At 52.6% G+C, this 18,955-nt stretch overlaps 1 protein-coding gene across 3 annotated transcripts in view; it reads right to left on the bottom strand.

Moving 5' to 3' along the window:
- The window catches only part of ATF6 (activating transcription factor 6), a 63,853-nt gene extending 45,362 nt beyond the window's left edge, over nucleotides 1-18,491 (bottom strand). For all 3 annotated transcript variants that reach the window (XM_044439108.1, XM_044439109.1, XM_044439110.1), the window contains exons 1-10: nucleotides 18,403-18,491; nucleotides 16,987-17,063; nucleotides 15,840-15,927; nucleotides 14,286-14,380; nucleotides 13,499-13,628; nucleotides 11,900-12,106; nucleotides 10,945-11,165; nucleotides 8,832-9,017; nucleotides 8,069-8,160; nucleotides 4,671-4,790 (exon numbers count right to left, since the gene is read on the bottom strand). In XM_044439108.1, the coding sequence (XP_044295043.1) occupies nucleotides 4,671-4,790; nucleotides 8,069-8,160; nucleotides 8,832-9,017; nucleotides 10,945-11,165; nucleotides 11,900-12,106; nucleotides 13,499-13,628; nucleotides 14,286-14,380; nucleotides 15,840-15,927; nucleotides 16,987-17,063; nucleotides 18,403-18,451 (1,265 nt within the window). In that variant the 5' untranslated portion in view covers nucleotides 18,452-18,491. The remainder of the gene's footprint in view (nucleotides 1-4,670; nucleotides 4,791-8,068; nucleotides 8,161-8,831; nucleotides 9,018-10,944; nucleotides 11,166-11,899; nucleotides 12,107-13,498; nucleotides 13,629-14,285; nucleotides 14,381-15,839; nucleotides 15,928-16,986; nucleotides 17,064-18,402) is intronic.
- Nucleotides 18,492-18,955: the final 464 nt, after the last annotated feature.

The following is an 18,955-nucleotide window of genomic DNA, read 5'->3' as shown; positions in this document are numbered from 1 at the left end:
TAAATATAATAAATAAATAAAATACATGCAGCTAAGCTGTCATCACATGAAAGGAAATGACTGCAGTAGCCTGGATTGGAGCGAGCAAGCAAATGGAAAGACTGGGAACACTGTGTGTTGGAAGTTGAGTGCATTTTGTAACAAAAACAGATCACACCTATCTAAACAACCCAAACTGTGTGAGTGACTAAAAATGCGTATTAGCGAAGCTCGTCCAATTCGGCATACCACTTACGGTACTCTACTCAAAGTAACGGTCACATGGGAACATTTGGTCCAGGCTGGGAGACGAGCAGGTGAGAAGCTGCTGCAGCCAGGACTTGGGAAGAGAAAGAGGGACTTTCCAGCTGGAAGCTTTTCTTGTGCTAGTGCTCAGAACTGCGCTGACTTCGCTGCAGCGCATGAGCCAGGAAGTGCTCCGCTCCAGGAGAGCTGTGGGTTTTTTCCAGGCCTCGCAAACCAGAAATAGTCTGAGACTGTTTCCCTCAATGTTTGGCTCCCCCTTTCTTCTTCTCTCCCACAACCAGCAAAAAATAGGACTATAAAGCAAGAATCTCCCCACCCACCCCCCTCTAAAGTGCCATAAACCTTGATAACGACACAGAAATAAATGACTGCTACGGCTTGTTTGCATTCCTCCCAGGGCTGTAGCTGTGCGGTGGGTGCTTAGTGGCCAAACCCCAAGCTCTCTCCTCCTCATCAATGCCTTCCCCTCACTGGAAGCTTGCATTTAAATTAATTTCCTACTTTGAGGCAGCACAGTCTTGCTAAACCACGTACACTGCCCTCGCACGATTCCAGTGGAAACGTCTTAAGGAATGACCACTGACGCCCTTCTGCAGCAGACGATCCCCTCAGCCACGGCGGCTGCCCTTTCCTACTAAGAGTTAAGCATATGCAACTGTGAGGTGGGAAGGGGGAGAAATAAGTCCGCATCCTGGAACTGAAAAAAAGGGGCGAGAGTTAGGGAGTGACAGAAAGGGAGAAGAGCAGGAAATGCCCTGTGGCATTTCCAAAGGGAGGGGGCACGAGCTGGAGCGACAGCTAAGAGACCATGGCGGGGCGGAAGCACGGAGGGGGAGGCACAACGCCGTGATGGGTGAGGACTCCGTGCAGGACCCTGGAGAAGAGCAGACTCCGTGGAATGCATGCGAAAGAGCCAGACTGGGGGTGGCGGGGGATCCGGAAGAGAAGGCTTGTTTACCTGAAATGAGACAGACGCAACTGTGACAGACGCTCAGAACACGCAGATGGAAAGAGGGCTGCACGATCGATGAGGGGACCACTACAGGAGGGGGGGAAGAGAGGAACGCAGAGACACGGAAACACAAACAGGACACCTGCGCCTCGTCCGTCCCGTGCTCCCTGCTGCAGGATCGCGAATCTTCACAGCAGATGCAAGATGCGCTCGGATCAGCTGAGGCAAGGCACCACAGAACCTGCTCCAAGAGGTGGCAAGGTTCCCCGCAGAAAAAGCCGGGCTCGGAGTTGTGCAGCGCTCCCCTTTCCCCAGGCCCAGCGATTCCCCAGAGCTCAAGCAGGCAAGCCGCCCGGAGCCCTTTGATGCGCGCAGCTGTGCCCAGTGCACGACACAGAACGCTCGCTGGAAGGATCCTAGACACACTGGCTGCTGCCTGCTTCCTAAATGCTCTTGACCATTCCCGCTTGCAGCTCATCTGTGCCAACGTTTCCAACAGCCTGCGGCAAAGGGAGTCAGCTCCTGATGGGACAGCGCAGCCCATTCGCTGGAAAAGCCAAAGCCCCCGTGCGGGGGTGGCGGCATGCTCTCTGCCACTGCCTCCGGTCGCCCTCTGCGCTGGGCTGCCAGGAGCCCTGGCGGAGAAGAGACAACCCACGGGAGCCTCAGGCCCAAGCAGGAAATGCCCACCACCCCACACCACCGCCAAGGGCGCATCACCTGTACAGGGACACCCCGACTAGGACCACAACACAAATATCGGCCGAACCTTTTTGACGGCAAACTTTTCCTTCAAAGCTCTCTGCAGGCCCTACCAACCAGATGTTAATCCCAAAAGGTGAGAAGGAAAAACGCACACAACCACACACAGGACTTCACCAAGGAGAACGAACGCACGGCTATGCCCCAGGGCTGCCCATTTGCATGGGTGCCGCCATTGGCCACCCCAACGTGCAACGCACCCAGAGACCGCAATCCTGCAGCGGAAGAGCCCCCATGTCCTGGAAGGTGGACACGTGCACGCAGATGTACATGCGTCGGATTTCAGCTGCAAAGGCGGGGCCAAGACACACACGAGCAAACCCCCTCTCTCTCCAGCAGGACTCGGCCAGGAGCCGCAAGGCTGAGAAGGCCTCACAGCACGCGCTCGGACTCCACCGCCCTCCTCAGGCACGGCAGGGGGAAAAGCCTCTCACACACACCAGCCCCAGAGGCCGGCAGGGGGTTTGCATGCTCAGGCATCCCGGCCGGAGTGATTCACTGAGCCCAACACACCACAAATGCCTTTCCAGCTTCTCTTCTAGCAGTAGACGGGATGTTTGAAGCAGGCAAAATTTGTTTTCCAGGCAGAGATTCCAGTGCAGGGAATGGCTGAGGAGAGAGGTTTAGATCAGGCTCCTGGGGAGCTGCTTTCTTGCAAAAGCAGATGGTAACCTAAAGCTCCACAGGAGACCTGGAAGCGCAGAGGCCTGCAGGCTCAGGTGGTCAGGGAGACTCACGCTGGAAACAACGCCACTGAACGAAAACGAGCGAGAAGGATGCATGTGCTGAAGGGCTACAGGCAGGCGGCCGAAACCAGGATCCAGGGCTTCCCCAGGGCACACGTGAGCCAGGAACCTGCGAGAGAGGCCTCTGCGGGGTCTGCCAGCCCAGCTGAGGAACAGAGCGCTTCTGCCGGAGCTGAAGGCACAGTGCTGAGTGGCGCCCTTTGTGGCCACTGCGCACCGCACCCCTCTGATGCTGGAGAACTGGAGCAAATGCGGCTGGTGGCGCTACAAGCCAGGCCACCATCTCCCTTCACTCTGGGGAGCGCGAGCACCAAGGAAAGCTGGCTGGGCCAATGCAAGACCCCAAGGGGGAAGCACTGCGCTCCATCCGTGCGCCGCTGCCTGGCCCCGAAAACACCCTCCGGGTGGGTCTGCCAATCCCACCACCACACCCCTGTGCCCCTCACACGAAGGCGCCCACGCACAGATCAGTGTTTCCATGAGGCACAGGAAGGAAACTTAACGGCCGGGCTGGAGGCTGACTCGGGGCCTCCAGGCTGCCAGTTACTCTTCAGATGGAAGCTGAGCCGGTGGAGCCACACACTGGGCTTGCGAAACCGTTGGTGTGCCACCCCGACAACAGCGAGGGATCGAGCAGGGCGACTGCAATGGTCCCACTTCTAGGTAAACATCCTGGCATCGCCATTTTGGCTCAGCAGGAGAAGCACCGGCCGGCCGAGGATGGCAGCCTGGACGGCTGTCTCCAGCCCCCTCGCCCCCCATTATCTCAAGGCGGGTCAGCAAGTCAAGGGCACTCCTGGTTCTGTTCTGCTCTGACTGAAAAGGTTCAGTTTGGTTCCAGTTCAAGTCCAAAAGCCTTCAGCAACTGTTCCAGCATATAAAACCAGGCAGTTCAGTTCCAGTCCACATGAGGGAAAAATATATAAGGCACGTTCTTTAGAATTATCACTGCACAGCAATGGTGTCTTTTCCTTCCCTCGTCCCTTCCTCCAGCACACGTGCTGCAAACCGTTAAGCCTGCCGAGGCCGCCTCCATTACGACTTGCACGCATGGCTGTTGCGCTGCAGAGGCCCCACCTGGCCCTCCTTCCCACCATTCCTGTCTTTACGTACTCTTGGCCGCACTTGTTCTCCTGCCCTGAACTCTGCGCTCACACGCGAGTCCCTGTTCCACATATATTCCTCCTCCATGTTATGCGCACACATCGGACCGGCTGTATCCGGCGTGTGGCGCCCACCTGAGAGACAGCAACGTGTTGCCCCTCCCATGCCCACACACCTACTGGGACAGAGCATCACCCCACGTTGTTACGTTTGCCCCTTCCACCACTTGCATGTGAAACAAACCCAGCCACACAAAGGGAAGGGCCCCCGTCCGATCCCTGTCCATCGTTTCCCAGGCTCAGCCATGGAACTCAAAAGACATGAACCTCCCCAAATGGGTTGCATTACTTTATGTGCTCATTCTGATGCTGATAAGAGCGGCAATTGTGCTACATCAGGTTTGGCAAAGTCCTTATTCTGAAGCAGCAAGTTCATTTCCCCAGCTGGTTCTAGCTCAGGTTCAGTCCAGCTCCCTGATCTCGTCTGGCCCACTTCACATTTCGCTGACAGTGGAAGGCAGGTTCCTGGCTGGAATGGGCTCAGAGGCCCATCGTGGCTGCGGGGACAACCACCTGAATTCCTCCCAAGCCCCAAGCTGGGAAGGGGAACTGCCAAGTTGAGCTGGGGGCCCTGCTGCTTCCCAGGCATCTCCCAGAAGGGACCGCACCCCAGGGAGACCCCCAACCCTTCTTTACGCACCACAAAAGGAGAAGATGCCTCCCAGATGAAAAGATACGTTCATCTGTAGGTCACGCATTACAAACCCACATTCCTAGTGGGATTATAACGCACTGCAACCATTTGCCGCAAGTGTGTGGCTAAAAAGCTGGGAGCAAGGCAGCAGAGGCTTTCAGGCTTACCTGTCGCTACTCCTGCCGTCTGTTCCTTGAGGTGCCCTGGCAGAGAACTCGAGGAGGTGTCTGTTCTGGTAAGCTGGGCTGCCATTCGGCTCTGCAGAAATGGAGCCCCACTCAAACCCACTGAAAGGAAAAGACAACGCGGTGAAACAGCTGGAAGCTCAAAACCATCCCTTGCTGAGCAATTTCAGAAAAGCAACACACGCACTGAGCTAGTTCTGCCCGCCTGCCTCCACCACCAAAAGCACTTGTATTACCCACCTGAGGCTGAACACCCTCCATCACTGTGGACAAGACGTAACACCTCAGGAAGGCCACTGTGCAGTTTTACGTTTTCTGCTCTTCACAGGGTGTACGCATCACATGTAGATTTCCTGATACAATTTGTGGTCTCTCTCGTTAGCAAAATGCCCTCTATTCCTTTTCAATAAGTTAAACTGAACATGGAAGGAACTCCAAGGAAAAAGTTGCAGGAGGTTTCCAGACACTGCAAGAAACCGAGGCGTGTGCAGCTACACAGCTTCCCGTGCTGATGGCACACTGCAAATATATCCAGACTTCTCAAACTCTTTGCACATCAGGAGCCAGCCTCATGAAGGCACCCTCCCATCTCGGGCATTTTAAAACCCCCCTCTGACATTTTAATTGCACATTTAAATCAAATTTAAATTAAGTTAGCAGTCTGGTTAAATGCCACCCTGCCCAACATTAATAGAGCTTTTCACTGGAAGCTGAAAGGCAAAGGACGACTCACACATAAGGCGGGAACTGAAACCAGGTCTGAAATGTATTTGCAAACCGAGATCACAAAGGATCCAGGTCTGCATTCATCATGGTTTGTGTTACTACACAAATACAAAACCATGGTTAGTGGTAGGAAGGGAAGACACGACGGGTGTTTGACAGGAAGGCCACTGGGGTGGAGCTGCAGGTGGGATGCAGCAAAGCCACGCTCTTCCCATCTCCTCCCTCTTCTCGCACAGCCTGGTCAGAGCAGCTGCCACTGCCGCAGCCGCAGCCCTGCGAGAACTTCATGGAGGATACGGGTCTGGAGCAGCCGCTCCTGTCGTCTTCGGCAGGACACGCCCTGGAGCGCACCTGGGCTACCTGACCTATCTCGAGCGAGCCTACCTTCCAGGTTTTGAGAGGGAGAAGAGCCCAGATACACCCCTGGAGCTCATGGGAAGACAGGCGGGGCTTCAAAAGTGCAACTCATCCCTGCCCACTTTGCCAGAGCTGCTGCCTTTCAAAACACGCCGAGAGGAGGAACAGCCACCCGGGGACGACACCAGGCGGCGGAGTGCGGGGGGGGGGGGGAGCGCATGCGTGTGTCTGCCCTTGCCTCAGTGGCGCATGCCTTTGCTCAACAACACCCAGTACTCGGCTGTCCTCTCGTTCGCCTGGGCCATGTCTCAGACGGATAAATTGGAAAACAAGCTATGCCAGCAAGTTTAACTGGATCCAATTTGTAAACCTGGCTAAAAAGCAAACCCTGTGCAATTAAAATGTCAGAGGGGGGGTTAGAAGAGGAAAAAAAGCAAAACGAAATCCAAGTTGTACAGTAACTGCTCTGCTCCAGCCAACAGTGATATCATCCAAAATACATGCCTGGTTATAAAAGTTTCCTGAGGACAGAATAATCCTTGAGTTACAGCTGGGCACTTTCCAGCAGCACAAACGAAAAGCTGACGAGGCTGGCAAATGCCAGGAGCAGAGAACTTCCCCCACAGCAGTTCGCTCCTGCTGGTCCATCCCGGCTAATTGTCTGGGTGAAGGCCCCATCTAGTGCCCCACCGCTGCACAGCAGAATCGTTAGCTAACGACACTCACCGCTTGCCAGCAGCCCACGCCAGACCAAATGCATGAACTAAAATCGATCTCCAGATTTGCTCATACAAAGAAATAGAAAGCAGCTTGGTGCGGTATAAGCAGCTTTACAAGCACGCGCTCCCACTAGGATTGTGATCACTGACAGTGCAGTCGGACGCCCTTTTTCCCAGGAAGCCGCGGCAGCTGATGTGGCTCCATTTTATCTTCACAACAACCAGCCTGATGTAGGCTGGGCTGAGACAGAGTGATGGGCCCAAAGACATCTGGGAGCTTCAGGGCAGAGCGGGGACCGGATCCCGGATCCCCTGGGCCACAATGGCTGCTGATCATAGTTTCCAAATGATGAAAGGCCGTTGCTTCTCTGTCCTAGTGTGCTTCTGAGCAACTGCAGTTCTGCTGAACTGGGCACAAACCTACATGCAAAGCCATCCTGAGCATGTGTCCATGGATGCAAGTCCTCGCTGCGTTCAGTGGGGCTTAACCCCAGGTAAGCATGCATGGAGGTGCAGCCTTAGTGTGCGAAGAGTCCCTTGAACCAACAACTTCAGGCTGATAAGCTACTTGGCCGAGAGCTTCTTTCCTCGGCTCTTAAGAGCTCCCTGCTCAATTCCTCCCTTGATTTGCAGCCGGAGGTCATGCAAGCGATGCCACCTGCCCGCTAACATGCTTGACCTGGCACAGCTGGGTCCAACCCAAACTGACCCAACTCGGAGAGTGACTGGGTTGCCCTTTCCCCTTTATCAGAGGGAGGGCCCAGGAAATTAAAAGAAGGCCCGTTGCCTAGAGAGCCTCTAGTTGTGTTATCTCATGGGGTCAACCCCTGCTCTCCCACATGACTGTTTGAGGAAAACTGGAGACAGTCCCTAGGCTGGAATGGGGTGAATGGAAGACTTCCGCACCTTCATGTTTAAAGACTCCAGTCCTTTAATAACTAACCAATGCAATTTAAGCAACCTTGTTTTTCCATTGATAGACATTGTGTCTCTAAGACACTTGGGGAATAAAACTTCTGTGGCAGGAACCATAAAGGCTATTCCGAGAGCGGCATCCCCCCGCTTTCCCCAGGTAACAGAGTTTGGAATGTCAGCATCCTTCAGCAAGGGAGTGGACTGAAAGAGAGAGAAGGACTAGCGCCAGGATTCCTGAGAACTGAGGTTTCCAGAAAGGGTGCTGGCCTGACTGATCAAAGCAGGCAGCGCAACTCTGAGGCACTCTAGGCAGGAGCTGGATCTGAGCAAGGGATGGGCATGTATCTATTGTTCACAAGCTGATGGGCCTGGGACCAAGCCCCACCACCCCAGCAGAAACCCAGTGGGATCCTGCTGCAAAAAGCTTCTGCACCCGTCCCAGGTTGAGCTGCTCACATGAAACGGGCTCCGTTCCCACCCCAGGGCAAGCACTCTCCTCTGCACACTCGGTGCTGGGGAAGAGTGGCAACCAGAAACGGCAAAAACAGAGCTTTGCCTGTGGACCCCAGTAAGTTGCCACCGAGGAATGAGAACAGGAATCAAAAGCACGAACTGTGCTGTGAGAGGGCCCTGATGACCCGAGGCGTCTGAGTGTCATCTCACCTGAGCCTGTCGTAGTTCAGCATCACAAAGGCCAGCAACACCATTACGCAGAGAGCTCGCCGCTTCGGAGGGGAACCTTTGAGGTTCTGGTTCTGGGTGGGGGGAAACAGAGACAGTGAGGAGCAGGCCGCGGCATGGACAACCCCCTTGCGCGGCTTTCTGCAGCAAAGGTGCCTCCTGCCACAACATGACAGCCGCTCTCAGGCGCAGGCCGTTTGGAGCTGCTCACGTTCCTCACGTGCAGACCACGGGGGCGCCCAACGGCAACCCTGCTTCCAACCTAGGAGGAGGGGAGCAGCCTCCCGTGGAGACATCCCAAGGCATCAGAGAGGGGTGGCAACAGCCGGGCCGCATGCCCTGATCAGCACTCGCAGGACTCCCCAGGCTGTCGCACATCCTCGGCAAGGAGGCCCAGCACCGGGCCCGAGTGGGGCACAACTATCTGTGACTGCTGAAAGTCGCCCGCTTGTCTCCGATTCCCAGCTGGAGGAGGCTGGGCCACACTCTGCAGAACTGTGGCCTGTGGTGCTCTGGCTGGCCAGGCCTTCTTCGCTCTGCTCTCAAAGCCCCAGTTCCCAGACACTGTCCAGCCATGGGGAACAAGAGGATGCAGGGTGGGCAGCTGTATCTGAATCCTCACAAAGCTGGGGCTGTCGCCGAGGGCAGCGCCTGAAGCCTCGAGATACCAAGTAATCCAGGGGTCCTTGCAGTGTGCAGCACCCCAGGAGACAAACAGAAAGACACGCGCTTCCCACAACCCCACCTCCTCTGCCAGCTCGTCCAGCCGCCTCTTCAGGGACCCATTCTCCCGTTTGAGGTGATCGTTCTCCAAGAGGGCTGACTGAAGCCTGGCCTCCAAGCTCAACATGTACTCCTTCTTCTTCCTCCGTGACTGACAGGCCGACTCCCGGTTTTTTATCATGCGTTGCTGCCGCTTTAGAACATTTACCTGCAGGCGAACACACGAAAACTGGTAAAAGCCAGGAAATTGGTGGGCTTCCCCCCTTTCTTTTAACCAAAGGAAAGCCAACAATAGTGCTGTATCACAAAAGCAAAACACAGTTTCAAATCTAGGAGATATTCACAAAATTCCTTCTTTTAATCCAGAGTTCTTAGTTCAATCTTCCCTACATTTTATAGTTGCATTAATCATGCAAGCAGCATCCCGTGCCCCTTCCAGGCAGCGGCAGCCGCATTATTCATTGTTACACTGCACCGATATCCCACTTGGTCTCCTCTTGTGGGGAACCTCAGGCAGCTCAGGGAGCAGGATGAGGCAGGTTAGGCTCGAGTGAGTGACTGGCCCCAAGCCACCGAGAAACTGCACGGCCAAGCAGGGATCAGAACCCCGATCTCCCAGCTCCCATCCCCCTCTCACACCATCATAAGCGCAGAATCCTATTAATTTGTCCGTCGCTGCCTGTTAGTTACAAGGCATTGAAGGCTCGTCTTCCAGTCGTGATTAATCCCTGCACTGCGGTTTTCTACCAGTTCCCAGAACGGGCCACTTCCCATTTCTGTTGCACAGTGCAGGGCAAGCACCGTGAGAGGAAACCAAACACTGGGAAGTGGCCACCATACCACATACCACAGGGGCAATTACAGATTGTTCTCCTGTCAGCAGAAGGCAGGTGGAGGAAAGACTCCCCCCATTCCTTTGGAAAATGGCAACGAGGCCAGGCAGTGAGGCCAGGCCAGGCCAATGCCTCTGGGCCTCACACAGCTCAGCAACAGGACTCAGGGGCCCATGATGCTGCTGCTGCTCCTCCCATCAACCCCCACCCCCGCACAATGCACTGCATATTTGCAGGATATTCCTGGCTTGCGTGCATGGACTGGCGAAGGAAAACGAGTCCCTTCATCCCTCTATACTGCTGGAGTGCTGATGGCTATGTCCCATCCAGCTTGGGCAGAGGCAGCCTGTTGGGGCAGGGAAGACGGCCAAATTCCCACAGCTTACTGGCTTGAGAGGACCCGGTAGGCCTCACTGGCCGAGGCTCACCAGAGGGGCCGGCCATGCTACTGGTGCCCCTGCGGAACAAGGTTAAGGCGCATAAGCCAGGCTCGGGGCTGGCCCAAGCAGAGTCACGTGGGTTTCCAGTACCACCGCCGGGCCACTCGATTAACCATGCATCAGCCCGGCTTACGGCTGCCCAAAGCGGTGCCAGAGCACCACCGCCGTATCCTAGACAGCTCCCACGAGAGCCGCGTGGCACAGTGCATGCGCATGCTGGGAGGGACCCGTGGCTATCTGGGTTCTAGCCCTGCTTGGCCATGAAGCTCCCGGGATGCCTTGCAGGCTGTGCTGCCTCTCCGGTTTGCTGCTGTGAGGATGAAATGGAGGAGAACCTTGTCAGCTGCCCTGGGCTCCTTGCGAGAGCAGGAAAGGGGCCAGATGCCGATGCCGAGAAAATCGCCCGCTGGGAAACTGCAAAAGCTGGAAGGAGGCAAGGTGCTCCCACCTGGGATTTCACTGGAACCACCCACACCACCAGTAACACAAGGGTTTGGAAGCCAGGCAACCGCAGGGCCGCACTCAAAGGTCTCCAGGGGAAATGCAAAACAGGATGCCTTTCCGATGCCAAGGGTTCAAGAGAGGCTGCCCGCCACCCCTCAGTGTTTTCCTTCGTCTCACGAAGGACTACAGAGGTTTACTTAAAATAAAGGAAGTTGCCAGGAAACCACATCCCACACCTGGCTAGAAACCACATGCCCTGAGTCACAGCATCACTGTGGCTGCTGGTCCACAGGGCTTTGGCTCCATTTTGCTCTCCCGCAAGAGAGCTGCAGGTGCAAGCCCTAAGCCGCCCTTTCTGGCTGAAGGGCTGGGATATAAATCCAATAAATACATCCAGAGACTTCAACACAGAACTTACGTCCAGGCTGCCAACCGGGGAAGCAGCTTGAAGAACAGGCTTCAGCTCGGCTAAGTTTCCAGTGGCCAAACTCTTTCCTGCCGTCTGGGGCAGGACACTAACAGTATGGCCTGGCAGGGGTGTGACCCTCCCAGTGACGGCAATGGCCGGGGCGGTGGCAGGAAGAATTCCAGGTGTTTGCAGATGCACCACAGCGGACTGGGAAAGCATCACTGGCTGACCTAAATCAGAGACAAAGGCATGTACAAAGGGGAGCTGGCATGCGAGCACGTGGCACCTTGTCCCTCGACAGCCCTGCAAACGAAGGCACCCATCCACAGCTGAACATGTCCACTTCTGCAACAAGCAGCTGCTTCCTGCCCAGCCGCTGGCAATCGGGGACACACTCCCCCTGCACACACAGGCCACTCCTGGCCAGGCTGCCGCAGGTCTTCCTCCAGAGGCAGCCAGAGGTGTGGTGTCCCGGAAAGGGCGAGCGCCAGCCACTCTGCCAGAGGCAGCAGAAGCAGCCTCATGTTCGTTATGTTAATGGTGTGGCTTTGGCTTGGTCTAGCCTACCTCACAGGGATGCTGTGAGGATGAACAAGAGAGGAGGGCCACCAGGTAAGTGACCTTTAGTTCCTTGCAGGAGGATAAAGGGTGGGTTACACACGGAGTAAATAAACAAACAAACAACACAGAGGGATGGAACCAATATCCTCCGCAAGTCTGGCTCGCACGTGCTAAAGTCATCTAAGGTGAGGACCCAGAAGCCCAAATCCGAAGCTGCAGCTGCTTGCGGCCCTGTTCCAGCAGGAGTCCACAGGGCAGTGCTGGACGAGCTCACTGCGAGATGGTGGCGGCAAGCGCCCAGAAAGAGCCAGAGGGCAAAAGTCGTTGGAGGATCCCATTTGCATTTGCTTCTGGAACAACCCTGCTGGCTCGCTAGCTCCCTCCCCACCAAGCGTTGCCATACCTTTAGGAGGCGCTGGCTGGATGGCCACAACTGGAGACTGCTTGGGCAGCATCAGGAGAGTGGGAAGAGCTGGAAAGACAATGGCCTTGGCCTGCACGCTGAGGCCCGGCGGGGTCTCCCGGAAAGCAGGCAGCAGCGGCTTGGGCTGAATCGACGGCTTGGGCGGCAGCGTGTTGCATCGGCTCAGGGCCGCGGAAGGACCATTTGCTGGGAGGAAGACAAGGTGAAGCTCAGGCGGAAGGGCCCTTCCAAAGCGGGGAGCCACGCCATGGCACTTCCTAGCAAGACTGAGGGGCAGCGACACTTCCAGTGGCTGCATTTTCCCCCGGAGTATGAGTAGGCAGGAAGGAGTGGGGGGAGGAAGGGGACCCTGTATGTAACCAGAACACCAGATGTGCTTTAAAGAATATCGAAAACTGGAGTCACATCCTGTGCCCTTCTCGACATGGGTTCGCCTGCACAGTCTCCACTCCCCTCTCCTCCTCCTGCACAGCTGTGAGAAGTACTTCCAGATTTCCCTCTAATCCTGTGTAATTCATCATAGAGATTGTGCTTTAAAACAAACTTTGGCTGCTTTTGGAATAAAGGCAATTTCAAATCATGGGTTCCTCCGGTTGTTTAATCAACCTGTTTGGTTCAAACCTCTGTCTCTGGTTTATATGTGGCAATGGCAGGACTGAGGAAGAAAGAAAGAGCAGGGGAGGGAGACATGCAAATCTGTCTTTGTATACAAATCAATAAATTATATGTTAGCATTATAAACATAACAGCCACATTGCTCTGTTCGTTTCTAAAACCAAATAATATACCATTACCTCTCCCTTCTGACATTGTACACTTGATGTTTTGTCCTGGAAGTGACAAAAAGGTCACTACAAGTATCTCATAAAGAATTAAGATACAGATTGAGGAGTCGTTACAGAAAGGAAGCTGGGCAATATTAGAACAAGGCAACTTTAGTCATCCATTTATAGCTTATATTTCAAGTATTTAGAACACATTCTTAGTAGGGTTGCAATGTTTACTTGACTTGATTCACTGATTTTAAATTAAAAGGGTGTAAACTGTGCTGATTAAGCTGGCAGCAAGTTTTAAAAACAGCCAACTATTTCCAATACAGTTATTTGCAAAAGCTGTGGAAAGCAGGGCATGATCGTGAAGCGTGTACACATCACCGAAAAACAAAAAAAAAATGCTTCCTCAGAATTATTGTTTAAACATGGAGGAGGGTGGAGAAAATGGCAACTGTAATAGGCAGTGATTCTGCAGCTCTGTACCTTGCCCCATGTAGCTGCTTCTAACAGAGCTAGGGGTTTTCACCAAGAGAGGGTTCTTACCCATCCAAATGACAGGTGAGCTTGAAGACTCTCAGTCTATAGCTCTGATTGCATCGAGGTGGCTGGGTAAGGTAAACTGAAACAAGAACTATTGTTTCAACCTACAAATTCATGCACCTCTAACCAATTAATCAACCGAATAATTAAAATATGAAATTCACTGGGTAGTTCATTTTAACAACAACAGCAACAATAAAAAGCTATGTTTACAACAGCAAAAGGGCCAAATCGGAGATGGCCAAACAGTCCAGCTCAATCATACCAGAGTGCTGTACAGTTTTGCATGGGGGCTTCCTCTCCTTCTGTTCTACCAGCGGGGAGGGAGTTGGAGAGCTCTTGCCATACAAAGAAACAGGAGATGGCTGGGAACTGGAGCCCAACTCTGTGTCTTCCTGAGAAAGTAAATCAAAAAAGCACAGCATGGGACCCTTTCTGATACAAGAAACAAGCAGAAGACAACCATTCGCTGACATCTGTTCGCAGGTCTACAGCTCTGCCCACATTCTGCTGAGATTCTATGACACTTTCCCATATAAGCAGATCTTCAATATTCCAATCCAGCTCAGGAAGTCCTTCCCTGTGTAACTGATTTCAGCCCAGCTCCCTGGAAATCCTGCAGTTACCACAGCAGATGGAAATGGTGGCAGGGGAGAGAAGAGCGACAGGTCTCAAGTGCTGTTTGAGGCCCCAGGAACACAGTTAAAATGATGGACCTGGTGGACGACATCCTTCAGTAAGCTTGGCGTACAAGCCATCAGACACCAGGTCATCCAAGAAGCTCAGGGGGCTCCAACAGATCAGTTATTCTCCCTTTAGAAGAGAAAGGTGTTGCTTACAGCCTTCCTGCTTCTGCAGAGACTTAATCTGGGCAGTAGCCAGATATTCCCGAGGTCAACCTTGTTAGAAGAATGTAGGAGTTACAAAGCAGGGAGAAAATGCAATCGCTTCTTTGCATCTTGCAGGCCAAGCATAAACAGATGGTTACTTTGAGCCCCTACTTGATTACGTGCTACCATCTATCTGATTAGTCCAAAGCGTGAAGTGCTTACAGGTACATGCTGTACTGGGGAATCCACAGACAAGGGAGAAGGAACCGAATCTGTTGACGTGGCAGGTGAGAGGGGCTCTGCTTTGCAGTTAGCACCTGCAAAATGAGGAAGCAAGGGAGAATATCAGACTCAGAAAGCCTCCTACGAAAGACTTGTCCAAACCCCTCCTCTGCATCCAAGTAAAACACCTTCTTTATCACCTAGGCAACCGAAAGTTTCCTGGCCTGGCTTGTTTTTGGAGGGTCTCTCGCAGGTGTAAGAAACAGACAGCCCACTCCGCCTTGCTTTCACAGTGGATGCAGCATTTGCTTCTCTGGCAAAACATTGTATTTTCCCCTAGATTTTACTGCAGCGGCCTTTGCAACATGGATACACAGAAAGCAGGACTGGAAGTTTCAACACAAAACATAAGCAATGCCTATTTTGCAAAGGCATGTGTGTTCCCCATTCTTGGAAGAGACTGAATGGTTAAGGTACTGTCAAATTAATTGTTAAATGCATGGATTTTATATAGGTTGTCTCATTAGTCATTGGCATGGTGTGATTTGGCTTATCATATATCTTATTGTTATTTATTGTTATTGCGGGTAGCTCTGATGCACTGTGATTGATTGTGATATTTTACAATATATTGTATATTTTATGTTTTTAGATTGCTGATTTGTAAGCTGTCCTGAGAGCCAATGTGGCGAATCAAATGGGTTAGAAACCCCTTAAATAAATAAAGTTAAAGCATATCAGAAACGTTTCTAAACCTGACTTGTCATTTCCCCTTAAACTGGACTGATTCCCTCCATTCCCCAGCCCCACTTTATATCCTCAAACAGTCTCTCTTCAATCAGGGTGGCACCACTGTAACATATCCTGGCCATGTGTCTTCTAGCATGACTGCTTATACAAAGGAGAATCCATTACTACGGTGCCAACAACTGAAGCGTTGCCTGAAACTCCCACCTCAAGTGCATCCCAAGGTGGCACCTGGACCCGAGCAGCAGCAGCATCTCTGCTCAATGTTTTTCCACCAGCTTCTGCCACCGTGGGACATTCTTGGCATTATTTCATGATAAAAGACTGAATAATTTTATACATTTTATGGGGGCGTGGGAGAAGAAATTTTGGCACAAACTTCTGGCTCTGACTTCACCCACTCCAGCTCTGGCCCCCAACTAACTCTTCCACTTGGTCAACTGTTCTCCATGTAAAAAGAAAAGGAACAAAGAATCTTGTGGCACCTTAGACTGTCCTGCTCAGAAGCTTATCCTACAATAAAGGTACAATTCTATGCCTGCTTAGACAAAAAAGCTTAAGCTCCCAGCAACCACCACCAGCATAGTTGGAATGCTGAGAGCTGCAGGAATTTTTTTGTCTCATCTTGCATAGGCTTGTGCCCTAAATTAACTAACACAAGACTCGTCGTCGTTTTTGCTGCAAAAGGCTAAGGCAGCTACCCTTCTGCAATGTTTAAACATTTTCCAACCCTGATATAAGCCGCTATTGGAAAAGGAAAGCTCTTTTTTTTTTTTTTTTGCAATGAGTGACTAAACCGGAAATTACCTGCTGGGGTCTGCTTTAAAACATCCCATGGATCTGAATCCCAAGACGTCAGGTCTAAATCGAAGTCTAGGTCACAAAGGTTGTTTTCCTGCAAATTACAGTGAGCAGAGTTACTGAGAGAGCAGAAGTCAAACGTATAAAAACATACAAACAGCCACCTAAGACATCCTGCAGTGAATACAGACTGGGTACAAATGTTTTAAATAAACAAACTTTGAATCATTACTTTGCTTCCTTGGCTCAATGTATAACTAAAGTTAGAAGAGGTGCTTTTACTGAAAAGACATAGGCAATGATAAAAGATACCCATTTTTAATATGCCTCACCCTTTTTTTTAACTACCCTCAATCCTAGATGACTTGAATCCAAACAAGTTCCACTGCATATCTCTCACCACTGACTATGCTGCTAGGACTGATGGGAGTGGTAGGCCAAAATGTTTGGCAAGTCACAAGTTTTCCACCCTGGTTACTTTAATAATATTTTGTAAAAAGCTTCTCTTTTATACGCTGAAAAAGTCCTTCTAAGGACTTTATCAGCTGAGCACAGTACGAGCCATAGCAAGCATTAACAGTAGCTCAAAAACAATGTTTTACAAGTTAATATTTTACTTTTCTCCATATTCCAATTGTTAGGGTTTTCAAAAGTACTCCAACCTCCAACTTTCAAAGCCAAGCTTAAGGTTATAGTTATTAACTTAAAAGGCATTCAACTGTCCAAAGACTATGCGGAAAGAGTTCTGCATGATCTACCTGTCTCCTGTCAGCTTCATCCATAACTCTTTCTATTGTCAAGACTTGAACTAGAAATAAGCAAACATTCCACTGAACTCCAAGTCTGTACAAAAAGTGTTCATCAAGAAGGTTACAACACAAAAGCTGAAATTGCTTTTCATGCAGTTTAGAAATAAACAACTACCAGCCAAAGTGCAAACCAGAATCCAGCTGCATTTTCGGGTTCATAAACTCAGTCCCAAACATGTGCTAAGTACAAAAAATACAAGCCAAATGCCTCCACGTTTCTGGCAGCGCAGGGCAAGTCATCCTGAACCAGGCCATCAGCAAAATGAGCACCCAACACAGAGTAAACCAAAGCAGGGCCATTTTGCGTGTCCTGTTATTCTGAAATCGCTGCTGCTGCTACTCACATATGTGTCATTCTCCACGTCCAGCTGAAGGTCATCTTGTTCAATCAAATCACCAATTTCACTGAAGAGAAGAGAATCTGGGATTTAACAAACATAAACAAGGCATTAGCCATACAAGCCAATTTATAGGAAGTGCTGATATTCCCCATATCCCCTTTATCCAGACAGGATAAGCCTCTAATTCTCCATCCTACAAGCTCTGTAAGTGGCAATCCAGAAAAAGGAGACAAATGTGCTTCTGTTGGCTTATTCTAAATAATTTATTCTGCTGACAAGGATCCTGATTTTTTCTTCTTCTTCTTTAGGCTTTTTTCACTAGGCACTCTTCGATCACAGCAGTGTTTTGTGGCAGTATTGCATCATGCACTAGGATTAGCTTCCAAGCCTTGAGCAGAGACAGCAAGAGATCTGTGACTGATTGGGACAGGGGGTGGAGCGGAAGAATGAATCAGATCAGGGCTGCAGCACTAGGGATGAGGGTCAACATTTCCCTTAATTCCATTTCCTCATCTTAAATTACCCCAAGCCACAATCTGCAGGGGGTGGGGATAGATAAACACAATTTCTGTAGTCATAGGAACATAAAAAAGCCCCTCAAGTGCTTCTGCTTTTGGACCCTGGCCTGATCTGACAAGCCAATTCATTTGTAACAACTTTACTTGATATAAGTCCCATTGATTTCGACAATATTTACATTTAAGAGTATGTAACATTGCAATTTCAACTTTTCCCAAAATCGAGTATACTCTACCACTTCAAAGGGCAAGTTGCAAAAAGACGTTCTAGGTTCAAAATCTGCCTCACCCATAATCTTCCCTGGGGAACGGGGGCCTAGAGCACGTCGTCTCTCCTTATCCACGCCCATCTACCATATAGAGACCTTAATGTCTTCCCAGAATGGCAATCGCACCCACTGTCGAAGCGCTCTTGGGCCACTCGCGCTCTCCCCCAGCCTGATCTGAGGGAGCCCGTGCGGTGGGCGATGACAGCCCTGGCCTAGGGAGCCCGGGAGATCTGGGCTCGCGTTCCCCTCGCCCATACAGCCCCGGGCCAGTCACGGCCTCTCCGCCGCACCTACCTCACAGGGCTGTTGTGAGGATACCATGGAGCGCGGGGGCACATAAGCCGCCTTCGGCTCCACACGAGAGGAAAGCCGGGGCACAGAAATGGAACATGACTGAGATAATAACACCCTGCGCTGGAAGAAACCGGGGAAGAAGACAACGAGGCCCAGTAAGGCGACCGCGAGACGCACCACCAGCCGGGCACGCACGGGAAAGGCCGCCATTCCGCCCGCTCACGAGCCTCCCCCGCCCGCCCGCCCGCCCGCCGGCACCGCACCGCACCGCACCGCACCACACCACACCAGCAGGAGCCCGGGGGGCCCCGCAGGGCCGTGTCCCGCGCCCGCCGTACCCCACTCGAGGCCCGGCTCGCCCGGGGCCCAGCCAGCCACCACCGCCATCGCGCCTCGCCGCCGCTTCCGGGATCGCACGCGACGTGCACCAGCGATGACGCAACGCGCGGGGCCGCTACGGGGGCCGCGAAGAGCCATGGCGCGCCGGCCGCGTTTGGCGCGCCCCGGGGGGCTTCTCCGGAGCCGCGCTTTGCCCAGTAGCCGCGGTCCCGCGAGGAGGCCCGGCCCGAAGCCGGAGGGGCCGGAGCGCGGCTCCCCGGGCCCGGGCCCGGGCCCGGGCCGGGCTCTACCGTTGCGCCGCGCCAGCGCCAACAACAGCCCTCCGGGGGAGGCGAGGCCGAGGGCCCCTGGCTGGCCCAAGGGCGGCCAGGCAGCCTCACAGCTGAGCGGAGGACGAGCCTGGGTCGCCCAGCGGCCCAGCCCAGCATTCTGGCCCCCGCACCTGTTCTGACAACAACCCTGCGAAGGAGGCCAGGTCGACAGTGAGCGACTGGCCCCAAAAGACCAGCTTGCCTCAAGGTCGAGGAGGACCTAGAACCCTATGCACATGCA

Source organism: Varanus komodoensis, unplaced genomic scaffold (genome assembly GCF_004798865.1).
Source record: "Varanus komodoensis strain SLA01 unplaced genomic scaffold, ASM479886v1 scaffold34_1, whole genome shotgun sequence".
In the NCBI taxonomy this organism is placed as follows: domain Eukaryota; kingdom Metazoa; phylum Chordata; class Lepidosauria; order Squamata; family Varanidae; genus Varanus; species Varanus komodoensis.
Note: the sequence above shows the minus strand (reverse complement) of the source record. Positions and strands in the feature narration are given on the sequence as shown.